Source organism: Buceros rhinoceros, unplaced genomic scaffold (assembly GCF_000710305.1).
Source record: "Buceros rhinoceros silvestris isolate BGI_N320 unplaced genomic scaffold, ASM71030v1 scaffold15833, whole genome shotgun sequence".
NCBI lineage: Eukaryota > Metazoa > Chordata > Aves > Bucerotiformes > Bucerotidae > Buceros > Buceros rhinoceros.
Window position 1 is genome coordinate 24,719 of NW_010401954.1, and position 13,895 is coordinate 38,613.

The window sequence follows — 13,895 nt, forward strand, 5'->3', positions numbered from 1 at the left end:
GCAGTGTGTATTGTGCTGAGAGAGAAAATCTGAAAAAAACTGTATTCGATGTCATTACTGGATTCTTTTTTGATGTTGCTTTTTAATGTATGTGCTCCTATTTTTAGAGTTTTATTCTGAATCTTGTAATAGCAACCATTCCATTTTGCTATGAGGTCTTTTCTATTAACAGTGATCAAAATGAAGTATTTCATTTGAGTTAGAAAAAGAGACACTTGAGATGAATGAGGTTCTGCTGTATTTGGATGAATCTGATATACGAGCTGACTTACAAAGTTAGAAAATTAATTGCACAAAGCAGTTTGTTTATAAACAGATAACAAAATAGCATTATCATTAAAAGTTTAGAAAACAATTTTGAATCTCTTTCGAATACACTGGAAGCAAATATTCTGTGAGCTGGTAAGACTTATAAATAATGACTTGGTGTTTGTTTGGTTTAAAAACTAAACTGATAGATTATTTTCTTAAGAACAAATTGAGATCTCAAAGAACTACAGAATTCAAATACAGGGCTGCCTTAGTTAAATGCAAAAAGGCTCACGCTCTTTATGTACAAGTCAGGCTGTCTTTCTGCCTCTAATTTAGAGATAAACCTGTTCTCAAAAGCTGACAAACTGAGCACAGAACTATGCTTTGATTTACACCCCCCCCCTTAACAATCCTATTTCCTTAAACAGTTTTGCCTTGCTCTTGTTTGACCATCTCTGATTAGAAGCAGCGTTTTCTCTAGACCTTCTGCCTTGCCATGTACCAAAGGTGTAGGATAAACTGCAACCTAGACATACAGCACTCAGAAAAACTTGACCTCTGTACTTGGGTGGTACTCAACTGGAAGCTGGTGTAAGGTGTTACAGGCACCTTTTGAAGATAGCTTTGTAACGGGCTGTCTGTCATTTTGTTGAGCCTCGTACTTGAGCAGTTCACGTCTACTGGTACATGTTATGTAAAAAGTTCAATTCTACTCTCAAACCAACTGAAGTTTTGAACAATCAGTTGGTTGAACTTTTGTCTCATGAGCACTTGCAGGTCAGCCATTCAAGACACTTTTCCTCCATGGAAAAGTAGTGTCTAGGACAAGTGTAGCGGAAGTCTTTTCAATAAACAGAACTCTCTTTCTATGGTCTTGTCTCGTCAGCCCTCTTACATTTCCAGAGTGAACTTTTGCATTGTTGCCATGGGACTTGGAAGCAGCCTGCAGGTAGAGAATGGTCACTCAAAGACTTAAATCCATTTCATGAGGAATATTAACATTAAATTGTGTTAACGAACGTTAATAGGACTTACATGGCTTAAGATCTATCTTTGGGTTTAGCAGAGCTCTAGGAATAATTTAAAAGATGAGTTGTTACTTCTGTAGGGATCTCGACTTCAAATCCACTAAAGGCAATGGGTGTCCTTGAACTCACTAAGAAAAGCTTTGAATCGGGAGGTAATTTCAGATCAGCTTTCCTGGCTATCCCTCTGCTCTTCACTCTGCTTTGGGATGATTTCTTTATGCTGGGCTGTATATCAGTGCCATGCAGAGCAAACCACTTAACATCCCTTTCGCTGTTCTGGACCATGAGGCAATGAGCCATGTGGTTTTTTTGGATGATCATATGAAGATTAAATCTATTTTTAGGGCAATCTTGTTGCCAGGAATAATTTATGGGAGTTTTGATTTGAATGGTGGATTATGTGGCAATGTAAATGCCTGAAGTGGATGTTTAAAAATATTTTTTACTGACTTAATGTTAACAGATAAACACATCTGATGCAGGTACCTTTCAAAGCAGCTTGTTTGTATTTTTGACTGATGTCAGTGGGGAACTCTAGGCAAACACTGTGACTTTGGTTTCAAAACCCTAAGTGAGCAAGAAGCAGATAAAGTCGGTACATTTAATAGATGAACTGAGAGATAATAAAGACACCACACCTAATGAATTTTATACAATCTATTTCCAACTTCAATGCAAATACTTTTATTTCATGTTTAGCATTCTGCATATGTGACCTAATATGTTGGCCTCTGTAATTTTAAGTGATTTCCCATCTGAGAGTTGCAAAGTGAATCGATTTTCCTTCAGTCATGTAATAAACATATGTCTCAGGTCTAGGCTACTCCATTGATGCATGTAAAACCCATTTAAATAAATCAAAGTGGGTGTTTGTGTGTTCTTCCATTTGCCTATAGGCTGATGGAAGAATAGATTGTTTCAGTTCCTCAGTTACTTAGTCAGTACAGACAGCCATAAAAATGATCAGTATCAGGAATGTTCTTTGGAAGAATCATTGGGGCTATCAGTATCTTGGGTAGCTCAGTCATCAAATTCACTGGTTTTGGTGGGTTTAAATGTCTAATTTCCTTTTAGAATGCATTTGCACTTTTAAAAAATCTTACTCTTTAGTTGATTACTTTTTCAAGTATTTCAGTTCGTAAGTAACTCCACAGTATTTGGATTTGCACAAAAGCGGGGAGGGAAAGGTCTGGAAGAATGTTTTCTTCAAGATTGTTTTTAATGACTACGCTTTCTTTTCTTTATCCAGATACAACAATGGTGGCGCATATGCTGTTCCAGTGGGTTCTAAAAGGGCTTATTCTGTCTTTTCTGCTCAAACCTATGCTGTCTCTAAATCCGGATGATCCAAATGTTTGTAGTCATTGGGAAAGGTAATGTATAACAAGTAATTTGTTTTTTTTTTTACTAGCTGTTTCAGATTTTTGCATTTAAAAGGCAAAATAAGAGCCATAACTTGCTAAACACCACCCTGCCTAACACAAGAGCATGAATTTGCATGACAGAAATAGTGCTTTGGAGTACCTGAGGACTTGGGTCCCCCCAAAGAATTGGTTCTAAAGCTGGAGCTGTAGACCATGTTCTGAGGTGTTACCTGTCTGCTCAGCTGTGCTTTGCAAAGCACCGCTGTAGTTTCAGCTAGAGGACAGCACACACGTGTTTTCAGTTATCGTTGAGAGACCGAGGGAAATGGTGGCCATGTTCTGACTTGCTTTTTTCTGGTTGTTGTTGAGCAAGACTATTAGAGATTTCATCCGAGTTTTAAGCCCTTCCTGCTGCAACATGCAGGTTTCTTCTCTGTGACCTGAACTTTGTGGCTGTATCTGCCGAATTCGTGTCAGCATCAAAGAGAAGCTGCATGAAAGCACCGAGAATTAAAGGCTTTGGTAATTCTTGTTCTCTCTATTGTTACAGTGTCCTAGTCCTGAAAATGGATCTGTGCAGGACAGGCCTTTTGAGTACACAGAAATCCACTACCTTTGATAGGGTTCATGTTCATGCAGCATCTGTTTGCAGAGGCTGAAGTTCCTGTACTCTGAAGTTTAACTTGCTAAATTTCCAGTTCTGTTCTGTGGTTTACTTCCACACAAATATGAATTACTCTACACTTTAGCAAAATAGACCTCTTACGAGAGTGAAAATGGAATCCTACTTTACTGGCACTAGGTTCTGATTTTAGAGGCCTTAATTAGCGAATTAGCTGTATGTAGGTAATGCAACTGCAAAGCAGTGACTGTACAGGAAGAGAGTTCTGCAGTCTGTGTTGGGAGATGAAGTGCATTCAGAGCACAGGAATAAAATATTGATTTTGTCTGAAGAAAGTCAGCAACCTAGAGACCCAATCAAGGAGAAACAAAAATTAAATACCAAAATTGATTGGTTGTACTGACCAAGATGACTTTGTTACTTAGATGTTAATAAATCAAAGGGAAAAGATTGTTAGGGCAATTGCTGGATAAGAAACAGAATCATAAAATAATAATCAAGATTCATGACTGTACTGTTTTACATTAATAATGAACAATGTAAGTGTTTTAGGTTTTGTCATTAGCAGAAGTAAAAACATTATTGTAAACCCCAGCAAACTGTGATAGAGGGTAAAAGCAACATCTAGGAGAATCTTGGCTTGTCTGGAAGGGGCATGACAAGCAGGGCAGTAACAGTCCAACCTTCGATTTCAAGCCAATCACACCCTTCAAGCAGATACGTTGGTATTACCTTACGGGTGCAATCTCACAGGCTTTACTCACATCAGCAGCCCCACTGACAGAAAGGAAATCACTTGGAGGATTAAGACAATCAATATAATGAATGACTTGGAGGATCTAATTCCTGGGTCTTGACCCTGCCTAGAATGATTGCAGTATCAATCTCCAAAGATATTGTAGATCTGATAAAGTAGAGCTTGTTTCCAGATCAGAACCTGAGATTCTGAGTCTCTGAAACAATCCTCACGCTTACGGTAGGGCAATGCAACGTTCTAAAACTACTGGCAAGGAGGCAGTGAGATGGGTGTTGCTATACCAGGGGAGAGGCCCGGACGCTGTCATTGTAATCCTAGTAATGAATATAGTGCCTGCTGCATGAGTGAGTGGTGTTTTGGGAAGGAAATTGCTGAATTCTTAGTATTGTTGGAGCTCTGTGATTTTGAATCATTTTACCCAGTTTTTGTTTATATCCATTAATTTGTACAGAGGGAGGTAATTCCATTCTAACCGTATATCCAAGTGTTCCGAATCTACATTCCAGTTAACTCGTACTACCATTTTCAGGTAGTTCTGAGGTTATTTCTGCTACACATTAAAAGGTTTAAATTTGTGCAGCAGAAAAATAATACTCTTCAACCTTTAAAAATGAACCTATTTGATTGGTGCACCCCATATATGGAGGAGTGATGCTGCTTCAGCGTGACATGAAGTGTGAGAATCTCGTCATGCTGGCAAAATGGCGGCAGTGCTAAGTTACCATGAGCTCTTGCTGGCACTGTAGAGTACAAGCAGAAATGAGCAGTCCTGGGCAGGAAGGCACCTGAGACATTTTCAAAATGTGGTGCTTTTCTCTCTATCACGTTAACCAAATGCCCTTTTCACCTTCTAAACTACCATGAATTTTAGTAGCATTTGTTTCTTTTCCAGGAGGGAATGGTTTATTACTCAGGCTGAAACCCCTGTGCCTATTTCAGTTATGGAGCCCACATTAGAAGCATTTCCAAGATTTTTCAGGAAGAGCTGTGGTTGAGGGAAGCCCTTTTCTGGTTTTTGATAATGCCCAAAGTTTCTAAGATTATTGATTATTTTTCATACTGAAGTCAGATGAGTGGCATATAGAGGGAAGTGAAGCTTTTCATGTTGCAACAAACAGCCTTTCACTTTCTTTCTCTGTCTACTCATAGCTACGCCGTGACAGTGCAGGAGTCGTATGCTCATCCTTTTGATCAGATCTATTACACAAGATGTACTGACATACTGAACTGGTTCAAGTGCACTAGACATAGGTAAGAGCTATGTAGTTTTATTTTGCCTTTTAACTCCTCACATACCTTCTGTTTATCCAAATTTTTGTGCTACTCTAGTACAGAAAGATTGTTTTAGTACAAGAGCCAGGGTATTTGGCTTTCTAGGGCATTGACTGTAGCAGACAGATTTTTGCATGAAATTTGAGTCAGCTGAATGGTAGACGGTCTCTCATGGGGCTGTTCAGGAGAACATACCCTTGCCACGTGCATCTTGCTGTGTGACTGGTCCCTGAACTTTCATGTGTTCAATAGCAAAGACATTGTCAGCACCATCCCAGTCTGGCTGTGTGAAGTGTTACGCTGTTGGGAACTGGGCAGAGCTGCAGAGCTTTCTGGAGTATTGTGTAGACTAGAATGCAGCCGGGTAAATTTGATCAATTTATCTAACGCGAGGGGCAATACGTTTTGTTCAGTGAAGGTAATTTCAAATAAACTAACATGAACAAAGCTGCTTTGATTTGTTCGCTGTTTAAATATTCCCTGATGAATATTCCTTCTAATGTGGTATCGTGGCTAATGCTATGAATAAGACTAGGAAAGCCACAGAATGCTTAACACCTTTTAATTTCAGTGGACAACATGTTGTGGTGGGGAAGACTTGCTTTAATACTGGACTGGAACTGTGATGTGATTTTCAAGGCACTGGTGCCTTGGCAGGGTTAGCGAGCAGGAAGACATCCCTTGGGGTTAACTCCACTGTTTGTGTACTGAGAGCGGTTTCTGCTGTGGTAATGCTGACACGGTGGTCTCTGCAGCAGTCCAGTCCACTGATGATAACCGACCTCTCTGATACACAGAAATGAATCATTTCTTCTTGAAGAAACTCCTTGCTCTGGCTTCATGCCTGGGGAAAGGTTTTAAGATAGCAGTCCTAGGAAGGGCTACTCCTAGGTGATCGACTGTCATGAGTACTGTGTTTGTAATACAAGTTATATTTCAAGTTTCAAAACAAGTATTGATTTTTTTTATTGCGGCTTTTAATATCAAAAGCTCTCATGCATTTAAAAGTAATTATTGACTGCTATCCTTACTATAATTTAACACAAATATAATTCCAACAGTAGGCATTGATTTTCAATATTGTCAAACGGTTTTCTGTCTTGCAATTTAGAATAAGTTATAAAACAGCATATCGAAGAGGACTGAGAACTATGTATCGGCGAAGATCTCAGTGCTGCCCTGGATATTACGAAAGCGGAGACTACTGTATACGTATGTACAGAGCTTTCATTCAGCTGTGACAATTAAAAGTCATTTTTGGAGGAGCTGTAAACGAAAGATGTATCACAGTTGTAATGTTAGGGCTGGTTTTTGTTGCTGCTCAGAATCTTCAGGTCCCACTGATTTCAGTCAGACTTGCAGATACAGAACATTTCGGGTTGTTTCAGGTATGCGCATTTCAAACACCCAAGTAAAATTTTGCTGAAGTCATTGAGGAGGGAGTTAATCAAGGTCTTGAGTGCTTTCTAGAATCAGGCCTTACTTTAGGGAGTAATTTAAGCAGTATGCATCAGTGTTAAAGAATTAAGGGAACTGAGAACACTCGTAGGAATAAATTATTACATAGTTTAAGGAGCAGCATAAAGTTACTACCTCTACTTCAGGTAACAGTTAAAATCTCACTGTGTTTCACATTGTTCCTGCCAAAAATTTTACTCTTTTTAAAGCTTCTCATGTGTCAGAGGAACTTTGTCCTAATTGCAGTGGATAAGTAAATACAAAGCTCTGAGGGTGTTGTGTCAGTCTGAGGGGATCAAAAAGTGAAATGGATCTTTTAGCTACACCTGAGCGCTGTGTTAATTAAAAATGTCCCATGCATTAAGGTCACATGTTTTCAGTTTTGCAGCTTTCTAAACATGATGAGACTGGACACATTTGCTACACTTTGCTCAAACAGAGAGCGGAGCTGGCGCTTTAGTGTCTTCACCTCGTTAGAACGGGATTATGACACAAGAAAAACAGGAGGAGATTTTGATCAGCATCAGAATCCAAATTTTGACAGGTTTAGAATAATTTAAATGTGAAAATGATACGGTTATCCAGCTAACTTTACATATCTTGACACAGTGCTTTAAAGTGACTCCTATCTAGTTCTGTTGGTGGTTTTGTCTGAGTACCTATATTGTACCTGCGTTGTGATATCTGAGCTCCTCAACAACGTGCACAGACCCCAATCTCATTTTAAATGACCTTTATGCCAGTTACTTTAAAGGGGCTTTGGTCTGTGAAAATTACCAGCCCTGTGAGATAAGGCATTAGAATTAGCTTGATTTTACAGAGAGAGTAATGATTTGATCTTTTGAAGTGCAAAGGGTGTTACGCAAGTCCTGAAAAATATTTAATGTAACCTATTATGTTTGCTAAAATCCTTCCCGCCTTAGGTATGTGCTTACCTTTAAATTTCTCAAGCATTCATATCATGTCAGCTGTTGTTCCACATATTTTTGATATAAACTTGAGTTTTGTGACTTGAAATCCTGTCTGGCACAGGACATATTTATTTTCACTTTCCTCTCTGCAATCTATTGATTTTTTTTTCTTCCATTTTTTACTGGTTGCGACAACAGGAGATCTCTGCAGACATTCTGATTCTTTTGAGGATGTTAGCTTTTATTTTAAAGTGCTTTTTTGTTAGTTTTAATACCCAAGAGTTCTGCTGCTGCCAGGCACATTTTGTCTTTATGTTGTGAAGAAAACAACATACACCATACACCAAAGTTTTGCTAGTGCAGAACAGAGAGCAGGTATCAGGACAGACAAGGAGTTTCCTGTTTGACACAGTGCAGATAATACTTACATCCTCTCTGTTGTTCACATGTGCAGGAGTCAGGTTCTTACATTCCATTATCTGCATGATCACAAATGCAAAGTCCAAGCCTCAGGGACATTTTCTATTTATCCTTCTACCTCTGAGAGCTGAGCAGCAAGTGCAACTGAGAGAAATGAGGTAAAGAAAGAAGTTCTCCATCACGATCGATTTTTAGATACTTGCTCTTATCATTTTCATACCACAAGGAGCCACTTAGCAAAAAAAAAAAAATAACAACCAAGACCAAAAACACCAAAACAAGCAAAAAACCTGATTGAAACTCTCTGGCCCTGCAACCAGCAGTTTGAAGGCACAACGGTATTTATCTAATGTGACCCTTTTTGTGTCGTGCCTTTTGTTTCTAACACATTGAGCCTGGTCCCCTTAGTTTTGTTTTGTTTTTCTACAACACATTCCTTTGCAAACAAGCAAATTCTCCCATTCATCATTCTTTGCAGTCATCAGCTAATTCCATTTTCATTCCTGGTGGCGTCTCCTGCTTTTGCCTCTTTCCTTACCTTCCCTTTCCCTTTTCTTTCTTTTTTTTAAACTGCTCCTTTTTGCTGTTCCTAACAAGATGGTCTAGTACTCCTGTCCCACATTCCTCTAGAGGTGTTCAGTGCTTGCCCCTCTAATGGCAGCTGCTACAAGAGAGAGGTCGGATGACACCATCTTTTAAAATCACTCATCACTTGACCGTGCTGTCGCAGGGCGGCATGGGTCGGAGATGAGCGCGCTTCTGCCAAGCCCCACTGACATGAAGGGAAGGAAGCTCCAGCCCTGCAGAGAAGGTTCTCCCGGCTCAGCCAGCCCTTTAATGTCTATTCCATTAGCAATCATAGAAGCCACTACAACATGGGGAGGAGAGAATACATCCCGCAGTGAGTGTGATGATCAAAAGAAAGTTTGATTAAAAAACAGTGTGTAGATTAAAGGCTAATTGGTTCTTCTTTCATTAATAGCAGTCTTTATTTCTTGCAAAAGTTAAATAGCTTTGTAATTAACAGTGACAAGTTTAGACTAGAGAAAGCTGAGTTTAAATCTCTATTAATGACTGTTTCTTGGCTTTTAAAGAGGGGGAAGGCTTTCAGCTACTTTTTTGATCTTTTCCCTTCTCATTTACTCTTTTTTAAAGGCATGTCAGATACATGTTTTTATCTTGTCTTCCTATTGGGACTTACTAAATAGATCAGGTCTAATAAAACCTGTCCTCAGTTCTAAATTATCGGGTTGACCCAGAGCTTCTCGCTCTTCCACTCTTTCTCTCATGTCGTCTTTGCCTTTTGGAGCTCTATATGCGCTACTGCCCCATAAAACGTAGAATTCAGGCACAAGGTCAAATAATTAAAATTGCTGACTGGTAAATTATGCATCTGGCCAGCGCATTAATACTTCAGCTAAGTGGTTTTGGGCTATGAAATTGGTTTTGTGCCTCTAACGGGCTTGGAATATTTTGGGGTTGTAATGGTATTCAAAAAACACCACCTGGGAAATGCTGCAAATGCACATCTCCCTTTTTTTTTTTCATTGGTGTCTTAGAAATGGTTGTTCCTGTTCTGGTAGTTTCCCAAAACGATTCCCCTTCTCTGGATGTTCTTATACATGACATTGCTTTTCACTGAGCTGTCCCTGAAAACAAACAGCATGGTCTGGGTAGTAAATCAGAGCGCCGATGATTTACTAGACTTTGTGCGCTAAGGTAAGCTTTTGGCAGAGCAAATGCATAAACTGCAGAAAATCTTTTTCTAAGCAACTAGAGTTCAACTGTCCTTCAAGGTTTTCATAAGGATGTTTTAAAATTATATTGCCTAGATTAGTATCTGTGGTAGATAAAGCATCTCTGAATACTTCGCTGCTGGAAAAAAAAAAGGAATATTATGTGGTGGTTCTGTGTTTTTTACCCTTTGAGTAGATGGTACTTGAATACTTCCCTTTAAGAACATGTCAGGTGGAAAGTCTCCTGTGTGCTAAATGGATACATTTTTGTCTGAGAGTCCAATGCTTTGTTCAGTCTGTCCAGTTTAATCTTACTCTTGCACTACAGATTTATATAAAAGAGACGTTTATTTTAGGTAACAAAGCATCAGAGACCCGACATCAGTGAAAAGGAAGATGGGTCTGCAAGCAGCATCTGCCTATATCTGACTTTTTGGCAGAAAAACCCCACCATGAAACACAAAGTTGGAAATTCACCTTTTCTTCATAGATTGAGACATTTTAGTTGTTAACAGTTTTAATTTTCACTCTCATACCTCACACTCCTTTTCTACTGTATAAATCTATGCAATGTGACAGGATGTAATAATGACAGCATTAGTGATTTAACAGACTGATTTGCTGCCATTTATCTGTCATTCAAACCTGCCAAAATTCAGTAGAGTTATAGATTGACCATGTCATGGTTCTTTCCTTTCTTGGCCAAGATATTATTGATCTCAGATTGTTTCTCAACATTCAACTTTCCACATCACAATTGCCACAACTGTCATCGGGGCTCCCTGACTTTGACAAATCTTTTTATAAAGAAATTCTTGGTCTCACTTGAATCCCAGTTTGTCACCTAGAGCAGTAGTTTGCTCAGACCAGAGGTTAGGGACGTTATTATATCTTCATGGAGTTATTTACCCACCTTTTCAGCTCATCTATGTCTGACACCTTTAATGAATTTCAAAAAGAAATGAAGAATGTTCTCTTAATAGCTGACGGTGAAATTACGCAAATTTGGGACCTGATTCCTTTCAGGATTGTAAATAACGTTTCATAAATTCTGTAATTCCTATAGACATGCCAGTTTCATAGCATGATGTATGCTTTTATCTTGTAGCAATATGAACATTCATACCTCAGGACTGCGCTCAGATTTACAAGGTTGCATGTCTGGTGGAGTTTTTATAGTCTCTGGAAGGGCTGCCTTATTGGAGCCATATGGCTGGATTGTTAAACATCTGTACCATAGGAGGAACAATTCCAAAGCTTCCTGCCATCTGGGTGAATTACAATACTTGCAATTCAATGCATATGTTACAACAACGCACTGACACTGCAGGAGAGTGTACTTATGATGAAAAGAAAAGTAATATCTTATGTGATCAGTGCAAAAGTTGTGCACTCTTGGAAAATGTTGGATCAGCAGATTAAACTTCCTGAATATTCATAATGTTTGTTCATATGTCAGATTTGTTGATTATTTTCACTTTATAAGGCAATAGCTCATTAACATTTTAGAAGAAATGGTATCCCCCCCTTCTCACCTCAATTTTAAATTCCTCATGGTGAGCATTCCTGTAACATGAAAATATATTGTTTGAAAACTGTTGGACTTGGGAAATATATTTTTCTTATCTTTACAGACACACATTAAAGCTGGTGCTAGTGCTTTCTGTAAGAGTCTTACTGTTGCATTATTCAAGTGCGGCATCCTGTACATCAATAATGCAACATAAATTAAGGGGAATGATATAGCAGAACATAGATACTTCCTATCAGGGGACATTCTTTTTCTCTTTCTGATTTGGGATGTATGAGTGCGAGAAAATGGTGTGGAAGGCGATTCTGCATATAGGATTATTAATTATGGAGTTGAAATGACAGTAGGAGACTTTGAAATGTCTCCTTTTATATGTATTTGAGATGACTCCATACATCTTTTTCCAGTGAAGGATATGGGGGAAATAATTTGGGTCCTGTCTTCCCATCTGAGGAGAAACTTGCACAGGAATGAAGAAATTCTGCTTCTAATAGTAGTAGTTGTAGTCATAGTCATAGTAACAGCCACACTCTTACCACTATATGGTGAGGGGGAGGAATCCCTGTTTGCTGTTGAATGAGCAGGTGGGGTGGTAGGAAAGCAGCAGAAGGAGCACGCGACAGAACTGGGTGTCTGCATTCAACTTCTGCTACCCTGCTGCAGCGTGTGACCAAGGAGCCACGTACCAGCGTCTAATACACCATTTCACAGAACACAGCGGAGCAGGGCCCAGCTCTGCAAACAGCAGAGGCCTTTGCTTATGCATTCTGAGCATCCTGGGAGGCAGGTGCAGGTGGATAGGAAGGGTGCGACCAGCCTTGTAAGTAGGTCAGTCCATTTTGTGGCATAGATGAAGACACTGAGTGACTATTTAGCCTAAAGATAATGGAGAGACCTCTTTGATGGGAAGGTGAAAAAATCAATTCTCGTCTCCCATCCATCATTTTATATTTGCAGTCAGCTTCTGGATGCTGATGGATTTGCAAAGATGCTTGTGGGGAGTGGTAATGAAATAAGGGAAGGTCTTCTGGAAGAAATGCAGGAGGAGGAGGAGAAACAAAATGTTCATACAAAGGAACGAAAATAGTATGAGGTCTGAAAGCAGGGTATGCTGAAGCTATGTAGTATCTCAAGGGGCTTAATAAATACCAGAGGAAAAATTATGCAGGCGTTATAGTTAGAAAAAGATTTAGACTGTTGCTAGTGTAGCAGTAAAAAAAACCTTCTGGCTGCTTCAGGCAATTTCGGTTGGATCAGTGTAAAAGAATACTGGGAATGTAGACATGGAAGGAGGCGCTGGGTCCAGAGCTCCTCATAGTATCATGCTAGTGGCCTGGATGCCTGGAAGCTTCAGCAAAATCAGAAAAAAGGCAGGAGAATCATAGATATGAGTTCATTTTTTTGGTTGAATTCAAAGAGCGAGCCATGCAAAGTTTAGTCCGTTAATTTGCCCACTTCTAGCAAAGACAGCTTGGTCCCCAGCTGCTGTGTGTCAGCACAGATCCGCCATGCTTTACTGGCCGGCTTCGGTGGCTTCATCCTCACTTCCACATCTCCTTTAATGTCTTGATTCCCTTTCCAAATCCCCTTTCTCCTTCTCCTGTGTTAATACCCTGCAGAGTTGGTAGTGCTAGTTTGCTCTGATCTAGAATGGTGTGGAGGGCACTGGTGCTAATCCATAACAGACTTATGGCTCAATTCTTCCTGCAGGGCTGGTATCCATTCACTTGCACAGACCTATAAAAACAAGATCCTGTCCATCCTGTAGATGAGTGAAGGGTTTTTGAGGATGTTTACTTACAGGACATTTCCTGTTTATCGAACTGGGAAGGCACAGAACTCCAGAGGAAACTTTTCCCTCCAAAAGAGTTTGAAGTTCATTAGTAGTCCAGACGTGTGGTGAGCTGGGTTAACTTGCTGGAATCAATAGGGTCAGAAAGAAGATGGATGTGGGAAATGAAACACATTTTTTAAATGGAAGTTGTTTTCTTGACCACTCCTTTAGATTTGGAAATAGATTTATTTCCCTTGTGCTCTGAAGAGGTTTTAAATCCCTTTAGAAAAGGGGAGAGATAGAGAGGAAAAGAAGTTACCTAAATCTAGATGGCCTTTAGAAAGAGCTTCTGATGTACACATAGAATCTGAGATAGCATCTTTTCCCACTTCTTTTCTATTGTAGTTTCCTCTGGTGGTGACCTTCCCCTGACCAGTTCCAGAGTCTTTGTCACACATTAACTCTTGATGTCTGGGAAGCCATCAGTCAGATGTGGGGGACGTTGTAAGGCAGATCCCTTGGTAACTGAAAAAAAGAGCTACTGCAACCTCTGCCAGGTGTAAGTGCCAGTTGTCCCTCTTCCTCATTTCTAGGCATCTTATCAGATTGAAACTGTAAATAAAAATTTAATCAGTATCACTACAAGAATGTCTGAAGTGCATCCAACAGAATAATGGCATAGCACAGTGCTGTGGGTTAACCCCAGCTCCTGCCCGCTCACTGACCCGCACAGCTGCTCTCCCTCACCTCCCCCGGTGGGACAGGGAAAG

At 39.7% G+C, this 13,895-nt stretch overlaps 1 protein-coding gene across 1 annotated transcript in view; it reads left to right on the forward strand.

The window, feature by feature from the left end:
* The window catches only part of LOC104490220 (multiple epidermal growth factor-like domains protein 11), a gene marked incomplete at its 3' end in the record, with an annotated part of 27,659 nt that overhangs the window by 1,405 nt on the left and 12,359 nt on the right, over nt 1-13,895 (forward strand). The window contains exons 2-4 of the mRNA XM_010132477.1: nt 2,530-2,653; nt 5,173-5,274; nt 6,407-6,507. Coding sequence (XP_010130779.1) covers nt 2,538-2,653; nt 5,173-5,274; nt 6,407-6,507 — 319 coding nt within the window. The remainder of the gene's footprint in view (nt 1-2,529; nt 2,654-5,172; nt 5,275-6,406; nt 6,508-13,895) is intronic.